Source organism: Lepisma saccharinum, chromosome 6, assembly GCF_977018435.1.
Source record: "Lepisma saccharinum chromosome 6, izLepSacc3.1, whole genome shotgun sequence".
Lineage (NCBI taxonomy): Eukaryota > Metazoa > Arthropoda > Insecta > Zygentoma > Lepismatidae > Lepisma > Lepisma saccharinum.
This window is the reverse complement of record NC_139234.1, coordinates 70,015,923-70,038,672: the sequence shown is the minus strand read 5'-3', so window position 1 is coordinate 70,038,672 and position 22,750 is coordinate 70,015,923. Positions and strand designations below refer to the sequence as shown.

Genomic DNA, 22,750 nt, shown 5'->3' with positions numbered 1-22,750 from the left:
CTACCTTTAAACAAGGATAATTACAAACTGCCAGAGAAATGGTTTGGTAAGTGCATTCATATAAGTCACTTTGCACATGAAATCTCATCAAGAGTTGCAGGGGAATCGATGACCCCTACATCCTGTTACCCCCCAACACAAACACCTTATAGCAGAGCTTACCACTATAACCCTTGGGTTTGATATCCACAAGGGGCACATTTCATGTGTTGTGGAATCCACTTAAGCTGTGGGTCCATATTTGAAAGAAAAAAATATATAATAGCTAGTTGGATGGATACCTGTGTTCTCACTTGCTTTTAATCATTCACTGTCAAAGGTAGTGTAGAAATTGTATTATTATTACAAAATAATAAATAAATAAATATTTTGATGTTTTGACCATACTACTGAACACATATAAAGGATATCTGATTTAGAATTGTGCCTGCATTTCCTTTCAAAATGTAAAATTTACCATTCCATGTCAATTTCATGGCACTAGGAAGGTCTAACAAAGATAAGCAACATGTGTGATGACACAGTGGAGAAAAAAATATTCTCTTACCTTGTGAAATGATGGGTTGTTACCTCTTTTGGCCATGGCAGGGGCTCAGCTTGTACCAGGCACTTAATATAAAAATAACAACAAAAGAGGAAAAAACGTTGGTCACTATCATGCTCAATACAATGCAGTATTTGAACTTACATTAACTGAAAATTTAGCACAATACATACACGATTTATCATCTGTAGGTACATCTGGACTATAACACATTACTAGCATTAAACAGGACATATTTTCTTAAATATTCTTTTATTCAATGTTTTAAACATAGGTACACCATGAAAATTGTACATATTTTTTTTATTTTTACAAAGATTCAAGATAATGGAAGTAAAATATTGGTCAACACAAACAATGTACAAGGCTTTAGTAATTAAATATATTGACTTTTGTTATTAGTGATATTGCTTTACCTGCAAGTACCTGTATTGCTTCATTAAGACCCCTTCTTCGAAGTTGGTAAAAACAGATCTTTCTTTGGTTTCAACACAACACATAAACGAAAATTCTTGTGGAGAACATTATGTTTGTGTTCATAATAACATATTACAATTCACTGTCACAACCTTTCTTTTTTATCTTGAGAAATCTGAACTATCATTTTTTTTGTTTGTTTGTTTAGAAATGATCCTCATTATTCTACACAAGCATTATTCCTAGACTTTTGAAAACTTCTATAGAGGACAAAAATCCTACCAAAAAAGTAAACAGGAACTTCTATTTCTAGAAAGAAACAAAGCACAAACAACACAATGAAGGTAAGCATTCTGTGTGAGCATATTGGTGGAAGAATTTCATGCAGGTAACAGCATCAGGTCTTACGTAGCTTTGGTGTTTTCAATTAAAATAAGTATTGCAGCTTATATTTTGCAAGGTTATTGGAACATATTTTTATCTGTTCCCTGGACTACAATACCGGTCTTGTTAACAGACGCACTGAAGTTCATAAATACTGGTGTTGGACTCCCACTGTTGTGGTCTTGTGGATGGGGGTGGCCAGAAGGGGGGGAGCGGGAACTTGAACTAATTCCGGAGTCACTCGATTTTTCACTGAAACAGCGACCACTTTCGCAAACCATGCTTGCTTGGTGTTCGCTACACTTTAGTTTTTGATTCTCGCACCCGTCACCACATCCGGATCCATTGTGACACGTGCTGGATGACGACGACGACGATGTATTATTACCTGATGGCGTCCCTGTGTCAGTGAAAGATCCGGTACATTTTGATGAATCTAAAGCTCTCCTGTACTTTAAACTCACACTCACGTTCTGGCGGTTAACAGAGGGGTCCAGTTTCCCTGACAAGTGATCGTACGATTTGAAATCGTACAATGTTCTGTGTCCAGCGATGACTTTAGAACTGTGGTCTATTGCTGTTGTAACCGGAATGTTTGGAAGAAAACTTTGAAGATCCTCTGTCGTCAGATTGTTCACGCAGAGAGAAGCTTTATTAGTAGCACCTATATCATGCACATCCCCACCATAGTTCTGATGGGACGAAGCACCATCCAGGTTGTTAGGTAGTTCGTGGCTTTCACTGCAATGAATTCCACTTTCAGCCTGATTCATCGTGCAATGAGTTCCGCTCTCCGACTGCCCGCACTCTTGATTGCAGGACGTGGAGGCAGCCGCTTGGCTCGATTGAGCTTCGCCCTTCTGCAGGCGTTCGTTCGATGCATAGCAACCTGAGTCTCTGGGAAAATGCATTCTTTGGAATGACTTGTGAGATACTTTGGAAGATTCTGATTGGCTGGCTGAGCCATCCGTACTGGAAGCTGGGTCGTCTTCAGTCTCTGGGGAGTCAGGAGCTTCAACAAAGAAAAGTTACATTAAAAACAGTCCACTCTCAAGCATAGTCAATGTTTATTTCTTCAAATGATTTTCTTCTGATATTTTTTGAGTTTGTTTTTTTCATTAAATAAGATTTTTAAAAAATGTATCTAGTGTTGAAGAACCTTATTGCTATTCTGAACTCTGAAACATTAAAACTCTTTAGATTTCCTTCAAGTGTCATGGTGATCTGAACAGTAAAGTTCTTCCCTGTGCATTGAACCATGGTATATAGGTTGTGGGGCTCAATATATTTTCTATTTGGGCCATAGTGGTGGCTAAGGAAGGTTTCAGAGTTGTTTGCGTGGAGACAGCATCAGAAAAATTCTCCCTCGCAATTCAATCTGGGATCGAACTTGAGCCTCTTGGATGGAAGTCAGATGTCCTACTGACTGGACAATCATGGCTCCACATGTGAAATACCCTGGTAAAGCATGGTGCTGATCACATCACCTTTACAATGGCTGAGACTGAGATTGAACATCACTTTTGTGCCACTTTTGGCTAAATGTGACGATGAGAATGAAATGAGTCAAGGTACATTCACAAAGAAACACTTATGCCTAGGCTAGGCCTTGCACATGGAGCCTTTGGGAGCGAGATTGTGAGGTCAAGAGTTCAACGCACTGAATCAAAAATACATCAAACCTCTTTGCAGACCTTCATGGTGTGGTGCAACATAGGATAGGATATAACCTTAACCTTCAGATTTTTTTAAAGTTATTCAGGATAAACTTTGTATGAATTGTATTTCATGTATTCTAGATAATTATATTATTATTTGTTACAAATATCCAGACAACACACAAAGTTTGTACTAAATGCTGTACGAGCACATGTAACTTTTCAGAATTTACAATACTGGAGTGGTTCTTCAAAATCTGGCAGATTTTTAAAAATGTATTTGCTGAGAAAGTCCTAAGTTCTAGAGCAAACTCAATATGATATTATACATGTGATATACACGTGAAACCGTAAATTATACATGTGTATTGTATTTACATATCATGGTGCAGTCTTACATTCTCCATATTTTTAAGTCAACTAAGGAATTTCTTATTAAACACAAAAGTTATTTGACAAATCATCTTATCACCACCATCCACTTTGTCTCTGTATTCCATAACATTCATATCTTCAAGAAGTAAGCAGGTGCGTGTGGGGACAGTACATATTGAAGCAATTATCCACATTTCAATCTGATTCATACTAATCGCAGATGCACCTTTTCTTTTCACCAAAGACATGATTTGTTATTGATTGTTCAGTTTTTCTTTTATGTTCACTTGATACACAGTAAGGCTAATCGGGTCTGTAGCTTCAGTCTAAGTGGGAGTCGAACAAGTATTTTTAAGCAAAAGTGGTCCCATGCGGTACTCTACTTGCCACTGATAATTGCTTTTAAAATCCTAAAGGTTGAATGAAAAAACAATGTCTGATCTCTGTTGAAATATGGATATTTGCACTGAATTGAAGACTTTCAATTAACTTGATTGATTGATTTAGGATTTAGTTTCAAGGAACTTCAATGTAAGTCGGGAACAAACAAACAAAAACACACACACACACACACACACACACACACACACACACAAACAAACAAACGAGCATTGGCATAAGGCAATTCAGATTTTCCTGAAGTTTTAGTTTTCCAGTTCTTTGGGTTTGTAAATGATCTATCCGATTTGTTTTGCTGACATTATTCAATCAAGAAACTACCATTTTGAAATATTGTAGTTTTCTGTTTCAGAAGATGACAGACATTATGTTAATGAGATAACCTAAAGATAAGCTATCCAATTAAGAGATCCTCATTAGGTCTTGACATAAACGGATTATGAAAAATGTGCTAACTGAAAGTAGTATGCTTGGATATTTCTTACTGGCTGCAATTTGTATGAACCAGTGAAGCTTCACAGACATATACAAATATATTACCATTGTTTTTCAATATTTGTACACATTTCCATGTTACTAGTCGAATATAATAGTGCTACGAGGGTCACTATTTATATTTTGAGACTTCGCAACACTGATTGAAGTTAGGCGCGATTTGACGTTTGTACGGAATCGTCTGACATTATTGACCATAACGTACTTCAAATGTTTTGTCAATAGCTTCATTTGTGTTGTTTATGTTGCCTTGGAGATTGCACGACAACAATAAAATGGAATTAACTCGTGAACATTTTCGTGCGATGATTTTTTACGATTTTCGATGTGGATTATCAAGACAAGAGTGCATCGATCAATTTACTTCCACATTTGGCGATGAAGCCTCATCCTTTGCTTTGTGAAACGCTGGTATAACGAATTTAATCGTGGCCGCCATTCGCTCACCGACGAGATTCGCGAAGGTCGTCCAAAATCAGTTGTTGTTCAAGAAAACATTGATGCTGTGCAAAACCTAATACTGCAAGATCGTCATGTGACATACTGTGAGATTGAGGCAACCATAGGCATTAGTTCCACCAGCATATATAAAATATTACATGATCATTTAGCTGTGAGAAAGGTATGTTCTCGTTGGATCCCACACAATTTGACAAAAACTCAAAAAGACGCTCGCGTCAATTGGTGCAAACAAATGCTCAATAAATACAATCGTGGTGCTTCGAAAGACGTATATAAGATTGTAACAGGTGACGAATCATGGATATATGCATATGAGCCAGAACGTAAACAGCAGTTGACTGTATGGGTGTTTCAAGATGAACCCAATCCAACAAAAGTTATTCGCGCTCGAAGCACATCGAAACAAATGGTTGCCTGTTTTTTCGGGAAAACTGGTCATGTGGCAACTGTGCCTTTAGAGGAACATAGAATGGTCAACTCTGAATGGTACACAACAATTTGTTTGCGAGAGGTCTTCGGTCAAATACGGAAAAGAAACAAACACCGTCGGATCATTCTTCATCAAGACAATGCCAGTTGTCACACATCTCGTCTAACAACCGACTTTATGAACAGTCAAAAAATCGAATTGATGGGTCATCCGCCGTACAGTCCTCATTTGGCACCCAATGATTTCTTCTTGTTCCCGAATGTCAAGAATAAATTGCGTGGACAACGATTTTCGTCGGCGGAAGACGCCGTTGATGCGTTCAAAAACCATATTATGGAGGTGTCTCAAGAAGATTGGAAAAACTGCTTTGACAAATTGTTCGAACGAATGCAAAAGTGTATTGACCATAAAGGAGAATACTTCGAAAAACAATAAAGCAGTTTTCAATGTCAAATCCCTGTTTTTTCATTGTTAGGCTCAAAATATAAATAGTGACCCTCGTACAAGAAAAACAGTATATCTGTAAAAAAAAAAAAAAAAAAAAAAAAAAAAAATCAAAACTGTCACTGGTATTTACATTTCTAAGCTATGCTCCATGATATGACAAGTATTCTTGAAAGGCAAGGTCTTCTATTTTAGTGAACGAGGACAGTGAACAGAAACTATAACTAGGCAGACCTCTTCATCTACATGAACACAAGGCATTAAAAATCTCCTCTTATAGCAGGAGTGAAATATATGCTGATCCCCAACAAATATAATTGAAGCACGATAAATTAAATAAAAGAAAATGTACTTACAATCATAGTCATGGAGAAGTTCCACTGCTGTCAAGATTTTGGCACGGTGTTCAGGATTAGAGATCCCAAGATAATCAAGGTCTTCCCCTTCTAAATCTTTGAATAACTCTATATCTTCATATCCATTCAAAACAAATACTGATATGTGTTCCTGAAAGAAGGAAAAAACAAACATTCCTTCAAAATACACACACAAGTATAGTACAACAATAAGGAAAGCACAGTAAGAAAATTGACAACATCAAGGAAACAAATGTAAGCACACATGTAATTTCTTTCCTAAAAGCCATAGAAAACATTACAGAAGAAAAACTGAGTAGAATCTATTGGTGTTTCAATAGGGAGGGGGAGGAGTGAAATCTCATTTTTGGTGCAAGGTAGCTTCAAAGATTTATGAGGCATACATTTTGCATGCAAAGTGCATGCTTCAGCATGTTGTTCTTAAAAAAATTGGGAAATTCAGAATGGCATGCAACATATTAGAATAAAAACAGACATGGACAATCAGGATGCACTATGACTTCATCTGCTTCCCTGATTGTCTTCCATTATGAGATTCATAATGTTGGTGAAAAACCAATGAAACATTGGATATTTATTTTTGTGGGTTGCATTCTTATTCTGTTCCTATTCCAAGCCTCACCAACCTACCACACTTGAGGAAGACCTCTCTCGTAAGCATGAGGGATTCTGTAAAATTGTAAGAGGAACATAAAAGAGGGAGTGACCACAGCACTTGGTCACGTTTCTCACTCATCATCTGATTCGGTGAAAAGGAGTGTGCTTGTTCCCTGTAGTAATTTTTTCCTCCCTTTTCAATGCAAGCAGCCTCCCCACTCTGCTCTCCTGCTCACTGGCCTTGAGGTGCAGTGTTCAAGTAGGAGGTTCCCACCCCTCACAGCATTTCAGACAATTATTTCTCTTTATGGTGAGTTACAGCCAAAATTGGTAAAAGAAGGGAGATACTAATATACCAAAAGGCAAATGAATATCTTCTCTTAGTCACACATGTTTCAATTATGAGGATTTCAGTAATACATTAATACAAACAACTTTGCAAATGTAACTATAGACGATGAAATGTTTATGAATGCAAAACTGAGAAGTTTCACAGAATTTCACATGTTCCTTATGTGAAACTCATGTAATGGCTGCTGGTGCATGCAGTTAGCCCAGTGAAAAGATTAAAATCCTGAGAACTTACAACAAATTATGATATGTAAAAATTTTGATCCACAGTTTTTCACAAATCATACAGAAAAACTATCATTTCCTTAGAAACATGACACTCCACTCACAAAACACACCAAAACAATACTACAAACAGCAATAAAAACATGCATGATAGAGTGCTGAAAAGAAGAAATTACATTAAATACTCTTCAATTAGTTCATTAATGAAACAGGTAATGATTATCATTAACTGAACCAAGCTAGGCTGTGCTTCTAGAAATCAAGAACCAATATTTCTAGACTCACTGAGCAACGCAACTCTTGTTCAATGGAACAACAAACTCCAGACTTCAACCCTGCGAATATCAAGAGAATTTAATACTAAACCACCTAAACGAATCAATAAGATTTTGAACTTCACGATACTGCATTGTGTAGAGATAGGTGAAATTCTATTAAGTTACTTCAAAGTGTTATTGTTTATACATTGTTAAACAATCACGAAATCATGTGGACAAAAACTGGGTAATAGAAAACAGCTTATAATTAGATGGTGAGGCACACTACAACACTACTGCCTTGTAAAGATGGAGGTACATTCCTATTTCAGAGGGTAGGGTTTATCTCAGCTCTGACTATTCCAAAAATTGCTTTCGTTATTCTGTTAGTTTCACAGTATCGTAAGCCTAGCTCCTACACAAATATTTAAATCCAAATTAGTATTCTGTATCCTCTTTGACAAACGATCTGTTGTTTGACACCATACACATTAATGAAAAATATGTTACTGAGCCTCAGTGAAACCTGAATACTACTGTTACTAATTCAAATCTTGTATTCACATCAAACACTGATTATTTCTGGCACAACAGTACATACTTACTATGATGCCTACTGATAACAGCAGTATTTGTATTTATTCACAAAAAGTTCATATTGATAAAACTTAAGAGTGGATGTCTCTCCACTCTTAGCAGAGATTACTTTGATCATACATTCTTGTGCAAAACATTGAGCACGAAGCATGAATGTACAAATTCCAATTGCTAAGGTGAAGGATGGGATTATTTTTATCTTTAGATTCACAAATATTTCAACCAAAGTTAACAATGCTCACTTGGAAAACAATAGTTAAACAAAAAATGCATTATTTCCAGGAATTAATGTTTGCCCTCAACAATCAAACTGACTTTCTCTTAATGTCCATTATTCTTCAGGCGAGGTTGCTCACCTCAAGGTTTATCCTCTGCAGGAGTTCCTCCACCGACTTGGGCTTCCCTCGCTTGGAATTCCTCCTGTGTGGATACTTGTTTCTCTTAACTTTTGGCTTCTCGGATATTAGTTCCACATTGATGAACTTAAAGCTTCCTACTCGATTGTATAAGCGACCTTTCCACAGTCCACTAGGATTCATTGCCACAATGTCTATTATGTCTCCTTTCTGTTGGAGAAAGAAAAATAAGATTAAACATCTTGTGCCTCATACTGACCATCTCTCTGTAATGTTTCATTTTTGTTCCACCGTGAACAACTGTTTCCAATAAGGGTGTGTGGGATCCAGAAAAGGTGGTACCGGGACCGGGAAAAAATTCCCATCCCGATCCTAACTTCGGGAATAATTTCCTGACTTTTTGGGTTCCCGAACAGTCGAGAAATTCAAAATTGTCATTTTCAAAAGTGGTTAATTTTTTATGTTTTCTGCACTGTAAGTGTCTGGAACTTCTAGGAAATTGTTAGTTTTTATTTAAAAATGCAAAAACAATCACTTAAGGTGAAATTAACATGTAGAATTCGAGATTTCCAGAATGTCGGGACATTTCAAGCATTTCCCGTACCAAAAATTTCCCGACTTAGTCAGGAGGCTGCAATTTTTCCCATTCTGAACATCAGAATTTTAAATAATTTCCCATCCCGATCAAAAAAATATCTGTCACATACACCCCTAGTATCAAAGCAAGTGCCTCCACTGGATATTGAACCTGGGACTCCCATAGATGACAGACACCCTGACTCCGAAGATGTGGTTCAAACAACTACAAACAGTTTAGGTATTTACACGGTGTTGAACTGTTCATTATTCATTTCATGAAATATGTTTGAGAGACAATGAAAAAAAAAACACGGAAAAAAAACAGGCACCTCAGAATACCTGAAGATCTTGTAATAATTAGAGTATGTTTAACATTAAACAAAGTCACATTACAAGGCTAAATTTAGAACCTTGTTTTGTATCTATTCTTCTTTAGCTTTATTATATTGATACATGACTACAAGGTAAATGTATTTTTAAAGTGGTTAGGAAAAACAGTTTCAGTGATGAACAAATGAACACCAAATAAGTCAGAATGGATATACCAGAGAAAAGGAAGCTATTGTCTCTATTATTATTTTTACAAAAACAAGGACCAAATTACCTTGAACTTCAGAGCATCCTTATCATATGGACTTGGAGTGTAGTCAACCAAAGCTCGAGCTTTTCCAATTGCAGGACAAACAATACTAGAGTCCTGCTCCTCCGAAAGGGAACTGTGGTTGCTTCCAGCTGGAACAAGTGCTTGAGTGCCTAAAAGAAGAAAGAAGTATAAATAGTTAGCTCTGGAATTGAAATCTAATTATTACAATATCCCTACTGTCAGATAGTACCACACTGGATGAAAAATCTGATTACATTAGGAGTAATAGTACAATTTTACAAATTCCATGTACACGGAAAGTATCATTTAAATTTGTTTCGTATAAAAAGACCAAGGGTGTAGGGAAGAGTGCCAAGTATACTAACAGAGAATGGGCAAAAATTTGTAAGTTATGGCAAGAAAAGCACTTATAGTGAGCATATGCTGAATGCTGTAATGTTCGCAGAAACTACATAAAAAACCAACATGAAAGCCTTTTCTTGGTTGTAAGCCAAGAAACATTGCCAACAAATTGTTTTAATAAAAATTAGTGCCGTACCAACATGAAACATTTCTCAATATTGGTAAGGAAACAATTTTGTTTATAAAAAAAATGACATTTTGAGATGTGTATAAAAATATACAAGAACTGTATTTTTACATTCATAGAAACAGCAATAATTGATTTATTTTACTTCGCATTTCTGACAATTTTGGCTAATTACAAAGATGAGGATGAGTGATGATATGATGAAATTGATGAAAGGTTACACAAAGAGTATGCATGTCCAGGCCATGATTCAAACCCGGAACCTCTGGCATTGTAGTGTGATGTGCTAACCACTCTGCCATGGAGGCTGTCAGAAACAGCAATGACATTTCAGCATTGTGCAAACTATTTACACACATATTTTATTGATACAATTATCAAAAATTATACTGATGTGTTCAACACCTGATGTGGAAAATGTTAACTGGGAGAATGTTTGGTTGAGCCTTGGGGTCAAATGGGAAAATGTTCCTATGGTTTAACATCATTACAAGACAACCGGGGGAATGCTTTGGGAAAATTTTGCTAGCTGGTGGGACAGCATCCTCCTCCCCCTCTCTTCGATCACTGGATATGCTGCTACAGGATGATACTCGCTAATTACCAAATATATTCAGGTCCATACTAAATTCAAATATATACTTTGATTGTAAATGATGGAATTATTAGTTATTCTTTTTTAGTTTTCACCACTTCTTAACATTTTTTTAAAATATCGAAAGATATGTCAGCAAGTGTGGCATTTGCAGGCCATGTAATTGACAACATAATACTCACTTGAACCTGATCCACTGGGTAAACTTTCTATTGAACTATTTGACTGAAAATTATCCCGTGTCTCTGCTGTTTGAAGTCCTCCATGGTGATCTGCATCTGCACTTCGACTAGTCCGCAGCTTGGAAATCTTCCTCTGAACATCCTGCCTTAATCCCCTCATTCTCCCCACCAACGAAACACTTGTTCGACCTGTGTCATGCTCCAACCTCTGAAAAAAAGAACATGGAATAATCAACTTGAAAAAAAATATAAATGGTAATCATATTATCAGAAAACAGCTCTGAATATTTTTGAGAAGACTAAAAATAAATATTGTAACTCTTTAGTGAATCACAGATCCAAAAGATTTATGCTTGAACAAATACATGAAACGATCTTTGAAGCTTTTCTGTTGGCTAATTATGAAGAGAATCTCTTGGGATTAAATCCTTGACGATCAGAGTGATGTCAGCTGTTAAAAGTTTGGAAGTATATCCAGAACTGACCTGGATGATATTCCAAGGGAATCTCTTCAAAGAGAGAAAATATTTCAAAGGGATCATTTGTTCTGAGGCACTTAGAATAAAAATGACCACAGAATAAATGATATCATATTTCAGAGATAATTCATTGATTGATTTGGTTTCTTTTACTTTGCTTTTCTTTCACTTTTGGCTAATCGCGAAGTAGAGAATGAGTGGTGATATGATGAAATTGATGAAGAAACACTCACACTAAACACCCAGAGAGAGGAATGACTGAAGTAACAAGTGTTTTGATAATGGTATTCATATTAAAGTAAAATATCAAATAAGTAATTAACCTATGGTGCAACAGCCCATTGAGGATCCAGGCCTACCTACCAACTGCCAGGTCTCACTCCCACCTGATTCTACTCACTCACTCACCCAAGGTGGGAGATCATCCAACCAATAAGTTAGTTTGATACGATTGAAAGCAAAGCATCTCTCAGGCACACACAACTTGTACAAGAATTAAGAGAACTGATTTCATTAGTATTTGTATATTTATCATTTTATTAACCCTTGTGCCTCTTTAGGCTGCAGTGATGAGGATGAATGGTGATTAGATGAAACTGATGAAGGAACAGCCATGCCCAAGTCAGGTCTCAAACCTGGAACATTATGTGGCTAGCTCATAAATTTGCCAATCAATCTGCTCAGCCACTGAGGTGGAAAGAGAATTCATTTCCAATGTGAAGATGCTGCTAATGATGAAACAAATAAATCTCTCACATTAAAAAATAAAGAGGAGGGTACATATTGGATCTACGAGGGTTGGGGAAACTATTTTTTTTAGCTCCGCAAGAATGCAGGACCGGCATGAAAATTCAAAATATACAAATGGAGGGGGACAGTGTATGATACTGTGGAATTTATGAACAATGCAGGTCGTGTGTACCAAGTGGAGGACAGAGAAATGAGCAAAATATCCTTAAAGATAGCATCTTGCCACATGTATTTAAAAGTCATAAAGCATACATTAGCATTACATGAACAAAGAGGCTCATGCCTACAGTAGGACACTATTCACCCCAGTTTTCACCATTTCCCTTTGGAACTTTCTGGCACTTCTCCCCGAAGAACAGTTACACAAGCTGATACACAAACGCTGTTCATGCCATGGTATGGTGGTTGACTCAACAACTCTGTACGATAAGCCTTCATCACACTGCCATCTAGTGAGATGTTCACATACTACGGGTGCTATGTTCTTTGGGATATATATGATCATATTCTGGTACAACTCGGTTATTACCACAAGTGTTTAGCTTGGAGATTATTTACAGGAGTCTAATTAAAAAAATCAATCGGTTTTTATGTACAATTTATTTATGCATGTGTTAATTGTGAAATTCCACTTGAAAATTGATCATCTTCCTAGGGAACCAGGTGAGAAGTTAGGGAGGGTCTGGACTCCTAGCCCTATAGTTACACCTATGCACCTTGTCTGACATCAAGTACAGAAGAAGATGGAGACAGTACCTGTTCAAGATCGTCCTGATCTTCATAGTCAGAACTTTGACTAGCTGACAGAGCTTCTTCGCTTCCAGCACTCACGCTTGCACTGCTTCTTCCCTGAGAAGGAAATATTTTAATCTTGTATAACTACAAGAGCAATGATTAGGTTCTTACTTTTGTTCTTAACACTAATTTCTATGACAATTATTACTGATAAAACTTACAGTTAACTTAAAATAATTCTTGAAGCTTAAACATCAACAGTTATTCTAACAAAACCACCATGGCAAGTGCTGAAACTCTGCTTAAAAAGAAAATGTAGTGATTGTGCACATAATGTGTTTTTATAAGTTTAAATCCGTTACTCATATTTACAATTACAAATTACAAGTACATACATGTTCATGTTTATTTTGATTACATGATGCATATCTGCACAGCACACAATACAACTATAATTCTATTTGCGAAAGACAACAGTATAAGTTGTTTACTGTTTGCCTTATGTCACTAGTATCATATTACATTGTGTTAATTCCCAAGAAACACACATGAAGTGCACTCAAACACTGAGAAACTATAAAATTTACCCATTAGGAGTTAAGAATTTACTGTAACATTATAATTCTATTATACTTTATGAGAGAATACTGGCAACTTGAAAGGAAAAGCATTTTCAGCCGTACGGAAAATAAATATCATTTTTTAAAGTAGAAAATGTAAATTATGTTTTGGAATGGAGAATAATCTGAATTTATTACTAAAAAAGAAAGGAATTTCATTGTACACTCCTGTTCACATAAAGTAGCACATTTTATAAGATTCAACAGTTGAAGTGTGTATCACTTTATCTGAACAGGAGTGTACAAGTAAACTTCTTGGTGATTTCTACTGTTTGGAAATGGAGAGGCTTGAATTCTATGCTGACTGACTCAGCCAGAGGCAGGAAACAGCAAAGGATGATGATGATGATAATGTGAATGAAAAAGACTCACCATTGCATGAATTGCATGATACTTACTGTGTAACTGAGAAGTTTTTGAAACATTCTTCCTTTCCCAGTAGTTGGAGGTGCAGGATAACTTGTATCTTGCTCCGAGCGACTAGTTTCTACGGAAACTGTAGACAGACGAGACCCAACACTCTGAACGTCCGATCCAGCATAATCACCACTCTCCCTGGAATGTGCCGAAGGGGCCGAGATCCTGCACACATACCCAGGACCGGGCCCTGTTGGTGTTAGTGTAGCTGGCAGAAGGCGACCTCCTGGGCCATTGGGAAGACCTACTTCCATGGGCATTCCGTCCACCACCTCGCCCATCCACCCTTCCCTAGGCAAAGATATGTCGCCCGCAGTTCGCAGTGATATGACTCCTTCACCTCGTGGTTCGTTGCGGAGATTCAGTGTAAAGCAAACTCTGCAAAGAACAGATTATGCATGTACATACACACGTACATGCACACACACGTGCACAGCTTCACCTTTACTCTCTAGGCTGCTCTTATGGTCATATCATCTAATATAACTGAACTTCAGAGCCAATTTGACAAGGTGGCAGTGAAAAATACCTGAGTGAGACGTGCTGCTTTTAGAAATCAGGTAATCTTTCAGCTGAATCATTGCTGAACCTAAGTCATCTTAATGTACTATATGAAAGAGTTTGTCCTTACTCACTGACTCATCAACACATAGCCCCAACTAATGGACCTTGACACATGAAAATACTTATACAGTAAACCCTCGTTAACACAAACTCGCTTAAGACGAACACTCGGTTAACACGAAGAAAATGTTGGTCCTGGCAGGGATATATTATATTTTATAGAAAGTTTTATCGGTTAACGCAAATTCTGGTTACCACAAATTACGAACTGTTTTTTAGTCCGTTGCGTCATTAGATCTCATTTAACATGAACTTTCAAATTTTTTCATTATTTTTTTCTGTTGTTCCTCTGTCGTTCATCTGCTAGGTATGCAAGAAATCGCTCAACAATCTCTCTATCATCTTGTCAACAATCAACTTATACAGTATTGTAACCAACAGATTCAGATCAACAATGTGTTCAAATGTGTTTTTCTATTCTTTAAAACATAGCCAGTACGAGTAACATCAAGATTAAAACTTAGGTGCAATTGCTCGACAATTGCGAACATCGCGTCAACAATGAGCTTATACGTATTTAACCAACAAATTCAGTTGTGTCTTCAGATGTGTTTTTCTATTCTTTAAAACGTAGCCAGTACGAATAACATCAAGTTGCAAGCAGTAAGATGTGAGTCATGGCCAAGAGGAAGCAGATAGGTATATAAAGACCTGCAAACAAAACGGAGAATCCTAGAGGAAGTATACCATGATGCATTGAACACAACAACAATTGCTGATCAGTATGGAATTGCCAAATCTACATTATCTGCAATACTTAAATACGTAATACGTATTGTAAATGGTTAATGTGTAGAAATAACTGTATTGCAACAATAAAATTTGAGTCTTCGGTTAGCAAGGTTTTTTTTTAACATGAACTCTTGATTTTTCGGTCCCTTGGGATTCATGTTAACGAGGGTTACTGTATTACAAACAAAAGTATTCAAGTGTTGTGTGTATTATACATCTTAACATGATTGTGTTTTGTGGAGATCTATACTCTGTCCTGGAAATCTCTGGAGTGAGTAAACGTAAGTAGTGACCAGAGAGAACTCGATCAATGAACACGTGTGAGAAAATGAGATTGCATGTAGGGGGAAAAGAGACTCCAGCAGCCTTTGCAGCAGCATGTACTGCTTCGCTCCATCCCCTCGCTTTCTACCCTTCACTACCGTTATGCGTGGCATTGCTCCAGAGATTCCCAAGATAAAGTATATATAACTGGACAAATGAACATGTCTATTATTCTTATGAATGCTAATTTCTGAAGTGAACCTAATGCTTCATAATGATGTGCTACTCATACATTCTGTCCTGACAATGTGGCTTGAATTTGACGATTTGGTTTTGGTTTATTGATTTTGATGTTTTATATATGATGGACAAATTCCGGGATGTCGGAACTTATTTTGGAGTGGGTGGCAGGTTTTCAAATCCATCAACCAGTTTTTACAATCTCTTCCCCAATATATATATATATTATTAAATCTCTCATTATATTTTATTGTTATAATTATATAGTTATTAAATATATGAATATCCACAGTGACAAAGCCTCATAAGAGATAAGAGGAAGCCCAGAGGTCTCTATTACGAATTATTTTGTTACTTATAATTCCATTAAACTAATGAAAACTGAAATTTTAGGTCTTACGATAATTACAGCAAATTTCCATTCCTGCATGGTACCCGATCTTCGCATGCAGCGAGGCATTCCTTTAATGATTAGTAACATAACTGATAAAGCACTACTTTTAAAAGGGGGTGAAGTACACCTGTAATCGTATTGAGAAAATCAATGTTTCTGAAACTTTCTCTTCGATGTATTGCAAAGAAAGTTGCCCGTGTTCTCATATCATCATTTTATAAAACGTAGTATAATTTTAACAAAAACGTCGCATACTAAAAGAAGAATTACATGAATGAAAGAGTTAAAAAGAAATAATTTAATGAGAGATTTAGTTTATTTTACTTCAGTTTTCTACTATATTTATATTTAGCTAATCGCGAAGGCAGATGATGAGATTGAGGCAATATGGTATATTTTATTATGTACCTTTCACCTTGATTGATATTTTCAAATCTCAGACTCCTATTCAGAGATTGAGATTAAGATATGAAATTATCAGTAATTTTAGAGCATTTGCTAGTCTAAAGTTTTGCAACGAATACTTTCAAATATAGTACATGGTTGGAGAGGGCTGAGATGTCAAATATGGGGCAAGTCTCCACGCTACTCCAACAGCTTTAAAATTAAATATTTTGATCTGTAATTATCATAGCAGTTAGGTACCTGGTATTGCATTTGAATGAAATCAGTCTGAACTTTACATGTCTTTTCATATCAATGGGCCTTCTCAGATGTTTCAAATTTGAGAGAAGAACCTAAGACTGAAGGTGAGAGGGGCGATCGTTCCTGCCCTCCGATTAGTCTAAAATATCGATCATACCTCGACCTAGCCAACTAAAACTAAACAATTACTTCTCTCAGAACGTAAAAATGAATCACGCGTGAACATACGAATAAATGTTGTTACCTCTCTCTGAGGTCAAGCACTATGCCATCAGCCCCGAACATGACCTTTAAAAGAAAGAGTAAACTTTTAATAAATCTAAATGGCCAAGAAATAAAAGGTTCTTCCCTTTCCATGAGAGGAGGTGGTTTATACATTCCAAGGTTTGCAGCGTTAAAGCCAGAAAGGGCAGACAATTGATGGTATATCGAGATGATACTTGTCTGTCTCTAGTCTCGTCTTTTTCTGTCGTTTCACACAGAAAATATAAATTAGTAAAGAAAACGTAAGGAGAGAAGTAAAACTTACCAGCCTCTTGATTCTATATCAGGCAACTATTGCAGTGCAGTGACGCGATCTTTCAGTCGGTCTACTTTCTGCAAATGATTTAAGTGTATAAATGCACAGTTGTATAGCTTGGTGCGGAAGGAAATCCAAACTCATCACTACAATTTCCAGAATAACTGCCGAAACACACCATCAGCAGTTATTTTACTCTGAACAATGATTGTATCTGAACAATGCCCTTCCTCTGTGGTTTCTTCACATCAGGCAATACTGAAAGCACTGTGTAGAGGCAGAACAACCAAGGGATGAACTTTTATTTCTTGGCCATTTAGATTTATTAAAAGTTTACTCTTTGTTTTAAATGTCATGTTCATAGCTGGTGAGATCAGCACCAAGCTCCAGCCATATTTAACTCCCAGGGTTACCCATTCATTTGAGGCTGGGTGAGCCCCAGAGTCGATTTATGCGGGGACAAGGCCGTAAAAATTCCTATCTTAGATCACCCACCCCTGAAATCAAACCTGTGTGTCCACGTGGGAGTCAGAAGCCCTACCCACTAGACCACCACGTCGTCTGGCATTCACCTCAAATTTATTCCACCTTCAACTTTTTACCTAGAAGGCTCAAACTCCACCTGCCCTCCTGATTTGGAGTCTTTGCATCCATGCAATGTAGTTGTCGATGGAAAAAAAGAGATTTAAAAATCTCTACCTCCCCCCCTCCTTTCATCAGGGTACACTGGGTTTATTGTTTCACACCAACCACACATGTACATACAATACCTGGAAGATTCAAAGGAAAACTGGGAACGGAAGCAGCGAATTCCTACGGGAATAATTGCACGTTACTCTGATTTGCTGAGACGTCGCTGCGATTCTTATCTGCACATGGATCTTCCTGTCACTTACTTCTTGCTGGCAGCGGAAACTTGAGTCCATGTTCATTTATCTAGTGCAAGAATATTTTTCCATTTTTTCAAAATGAAACATAAGTTGGAAAAAATATAGTCTCATTTTTAGCAGGCAAATGGGGAGGCAAATAAACTAACTTGCACCCCCCCCTTGTTGATGGGTGGGGGGCAAGCCACCCCCACCTGCCCCCACCCTCGGTTCCGACGTCCCTGAACAAACTATATAGGCAAGATAAAAGGTAAAAGTACTCCTGTGCATGTGTACACATGCCATGAAGGCATGCGGGGTGATGTGGAGGTACAGCTCCACATATTCTTGATCATCGCCATAGTTTGGATGATGTGATCAGCATAATGCCCAGCTGCCTTTAGCCCCCAGGGTTGCCCCCAGGTACCCTTTGATACGAAGCTAGGTGACCTTCAGAGCCACGCAAAAACAGGGGAAATGACAGGAAAAATTCCTGGTTCAGATCACCTGCCTGGGATTCAAACCCGGGTCTTCCACGTGGTAGCCAGGTGCTATACCAACTGAGCTACCATGGCCCATGAACATATGTAATATAATAAAATGTGGGCAGGGTGCTAGTAGACCTGTATTTTCAGTTCTTTTAAGATATAACTGTGACAGGTGTGTTTTATATCACATTTAAATTTCAAGCATTTTTTATAAACAGTACTTTCACCAGAAAAAGTGAGTGGGGGAGGCAAAAGGAGGTAGGAGCAAGACTGTTTTGTGGGAGGCAGTATTTAATATACCCCTAAATACCACATGTAAATGCATATTTAGGAACCATGGTGGTCTAGTCACTAGGGCATCTAATTGCCAAATGGGAGACCCGGGTTCGATCCCCAAGGTGGATGACCTAAGGTTGGAATTTTTCTGTCCTTGACCTTGCATGAGGTGGCTCTGTAGTGCACCAAGCTTCAAATAAATGGGCACCGGGGAGCAACCCTGGGGGTGAGGTTTAAAAGTTGCTGAAGCATGGTGCTGATTACATCACCTCCAAAATGGCCAACATCGAGAATGTGTGGTGCCCTACCTCCACATGCCGCTTATATGTCCCTTCATTGCACACTGCAATGTGCACAGGGGGAAGGGGATGCATGTCTTTGGTATAAGCTAATTTCATTAACCTTGTCTATTAGTGTGCGAGCAGTTGTGATTTCTGACTGGCCAATTGGGGGCACAGCCATTCTCTGCCCCCACCCTCTGATATCATCAATGGTTACTAAAGAAGTCAGGCAACAGCAACTAAATTACAGGGAGTGATATTCTCAACAAATCTGAAAATTCCAATAAACACTTGTTGTGACAGACATATGTAACATTACTGGCATACATTGAATATATTAAGTGCATATGTACACCAACCTGCCATTCTGATTTCCAGGGGGAGGCATGATGTTTGTGGCACCCATCAAGAAGTCCTCTGGATCACTTTCATATGGTGGCTCGTCATACCAATGCGGTCCTATTACAGACCGCACATCATCATCATACATATACGTGTCATCTGCAATGAAAGGATTTTATTACTTATTTATTTAATAATTTCCAAATACGACAAATAGTCATTTTACAATGTACAATCAGCAGCAATAAAAATGGGGCACCTAGATCCTGAAATACTCGCTTCCCTGCAAGGCGTTATGTGTTGCCCAACTCTCTGGGCAACACACAACCACTGGACTTTCAGCCAGCGGCGTCCCAGATTTTTACTTATGAAATACTGGGTGTTCTATTTACAACACAACCCGGAGTTGAGGATAGTACAACTTTTGAACTGGAAGTGGTACACATATAATCCTTACACCAAATTGAAGCCTTGTTCATGCATATATTTTTAAAAAGGGAAACAATGATTGGATTTCATTAGTGTACAAGCAGTGTTGCGAGATGTAATGGGAAGTGTAAATGAATTTTTTTTACAAAGTATGAAAAATGGCACATAACACACATGTACGGACATGCCGTCAGTAATTTCAATTTGGTTAGGTGGATTAGCTCGGCATCTATGGCAGTGAAAGAAATAAATGTTCATTTCTACCGATAGCCAATCGGATGAGGCGTCTTTAAGGGGGAACTAGGAAAATCGCTGTTTTTAGAAATTAAGACTGTGCATTGGCAGCACTGCTGGTGTTTCAGTAAAACAAAAGGTGTGTTCCGAAACTGTACACATCATGCAATTACTGAACATATTAAAAAAGAAACTTGGAAATGTTCATGAAAATAGTGTTACTTACATGCATCTGGCAACCATGCGATGAGATTACATTTTCTCCCGCTTGGAAAGAAACAGGAAAGGCCAGTCGTGTTCCATTCCTGATGCATTGCATGGTTGCCAGGTGCATGTTCCCCGGTTTAAAAATATATGCATGAACAAGGCTTCAATTTGGTATAAGGATTATGTGTGTGCCACTTCCGGTTCAAAAGTTGTACTATCCCCAACTCCGGGTTGCATTGTAAATGGAACACCCTGTATAATATAGCAACCTTAGGTAACAGATATACATTATTTCACCACAACACATCTCCGCGATCTAAAAACAACAGAAAACGCCCATAAACCACACAATCTTCATCAACCATGCACAAAGCTTAACATTCTAGCGAATTTATTACACAATTCCTATTGCAACAAAAATGTATCGATATTCTGTGCGCTTATAAACGTGAAAAAAACAGCACTTCTGAAAGGTGATCATTTGTATAAATCTAGAATACTACTGTAATTGTAAAAACATCAGTTTTGGACCTCCATGAGAGCACGTATATAATTTATCGGTGACACAATCACTAAAACAATGTTCTCCTTACTCTAATCAACAAATTACATCGCCCTTCTTCTTCCGAAGCACCGTTGCTATTGCGGTCGAGCATAAAGGGCTGCACCTAATTACGAGTAACAAATAACCGATCGCCAGGGCCTTTACGGGGCTTTGTTCCTCGGGAAGCCATTTGGGCTATTGGAAGAACCTGGGAAGACCCAAGATTGAGTCACTGAATCATTCCCCGAACTCCATTCGCTGAATTATGAATTTTATCGATTGCGGAGGATGAAAGATGCTCGGCGCTGGACTTCCTTAATGGCCCGCTTAAAAGCCTGCCTCCGATCTCCAGGATTGCTTATGCAGGAAGTTCACGTAGGGAAGATTAAGGGCGATACATGATTTAGTAACACAGCCAGGAAGGAGTGCCTAATATGAAGTCCCACTTTATTTACCATGCATTCTCTCCACATTGTGCAGAAACCAAGTGCAGCCTCTGTGAACGATGCATTCCGCGGTGCGTTCGAAGAAGTCTGTTTAAGATGAGTTCTTGAAACCTCGTCACTTTCAGGAGAATGTAGTTTGTTTGATTTGTTATTTTAAGTCCCACTTTATGCACAGAAAGGCTAATCGGAACTGGACCTACAGTTTAAAGTGGGATCCGAACCACTATGTGCCTCCAGCGGTTATTGAACCTTGTATCCCATGGTTACAAGGCGACGACGTTACCACTACGCCATCGGGGAGGCCAGGAGGATGTAGCAACTACCAGTTCCTGCTTCATATTTTGTGTGTGTAACGCACTGGTGTATCTGGTCGACATTTCGACAATGACTTCAAATGCAATGCATTTTTTCACGGAAATACTTTCTTCCATATCTCGTAGTTTTACATTGTATTAATATTATTTCATACATATTATAATTTAAAGGTTGAATATCGTCCCTTTCATATCTCTTTCTGTCAGTCAGGGTCTCCCCGATGGCGTAACGGTAACGTCGTCACCTTGTATTCAAGGGGTCCCGGATTCGATATCCGGTGGAGGCCCATGGTACAGTGGTTCGGTTTCCACTTTAAACTGTAGGTCCAGTCCCGATTAGCCTATCTGTGCATAAAGTCGACTTAAAACAAGAAATCAATCAATCATTATTTCTCCCAGTCTGTGGAAAAAATCGTTGAACTGGCAAGTGGGGCTTGGTTCAACTGCTTCCTTTACGGTTTCCAGATCCCCACTTCCTCAAATCAAATCAAACAAACGAGATAAAAACTTCGTAATTAAACGAATGCTTGTCCAAAACACACTATTTACAAAATGTGACAAAACACTAATACAAATGCTCATCATCCTTCCCTTTTAGTGTTTCATGATTCTCACTTAAAATAGCCGTGAGAAAATTATAAGACATGACACCATGCGCGCATTGGATCCTTATTATAAAGTGAGAGAGAACCTGTGGTTCGGAAAGAAATAGAGGAAGTGTCGCGATACAGTAGAAAGTAGAATTAATTATAAAGCATGTAAAATTAACTTATTTTCTGTTCGCAACATTACAAATAGCAAAACTCCCATTTTATAAACCACAGATGCAGTAGAATTGTTAAAATAAAGAATTGTCTAAAATACGCGTAAAATATAGCCTACAAGTAAATACTCTCATACAAAGGGAGGACTATTTCGATTTGCACTGCCAGTGACGGAGAAAATGTTATTACACATTTTTATGTAATTATCTAACTTACCTTCACCACCTCGAGACTCCCTCCCTATCTGCAGCAGCCCTTGTCGAATATCTCGTAGTATCTGAA

The 22,750-nt window shown here is 37.8% G+C and overlaps 1 protein-coding gene across 1 annotated transcript in view; it reads right to left on the bottom strand.

Annotated features, from left to right (window-relative positions):
• Nucleotides 1-829: 829 nt before the first annotated feature.
• LOC145989100 (uncharacterized) overlaps nucleotides 830-22,750 on the bottom strand; it is a 91,005-nt gene continuing 69,084 nt past the window's right edge. The window contains exons 8-16 of the mRNA XM_083124395.1: nucleotides 22,685-22,745; nucleotides 19,548-19,689; nucleotides 13,840-14,236; nucleotides 12,843-12,935; nucleotides 10,858-11,065; nucleotides 9,552-9,700; nucleotides 8,369-8,578; nucleotides 5,965-6,115; nucleotides 830-2,357 (exon numbers count right to left, since the gene is read on the bottom strand). Of these exons, the coding sequence (XP_082980521.1) occupies nucleotides 1,423-2,357; nucleotides 5,965-6,115; nucleotides 8,369-8,578; nucleotides 9,552-9,700; nucleotides 10,858-11,065; nucleotides 12,843-12,935; nucleotides 13,840-14,236; nucleotides 19,548-19,689; nucleotides 22,685-22,745 (2,346 nt within the window). The 3' untranslated portion in view covers nucleotides 830-1,422. The remainder of the gene's footprint in view (nucleotides 2,358-5,964; nucleotides 6,116-8,368; nucleotides 8,579-9,551; nucleotides 9,701-10,857; nucleotides 11,066-12,842; nucleotides 12,936-13,839; nucleotides 14,237-19,547; nucleotides 19,690-22,684; nucleotides 22,746-22,750) is intronic.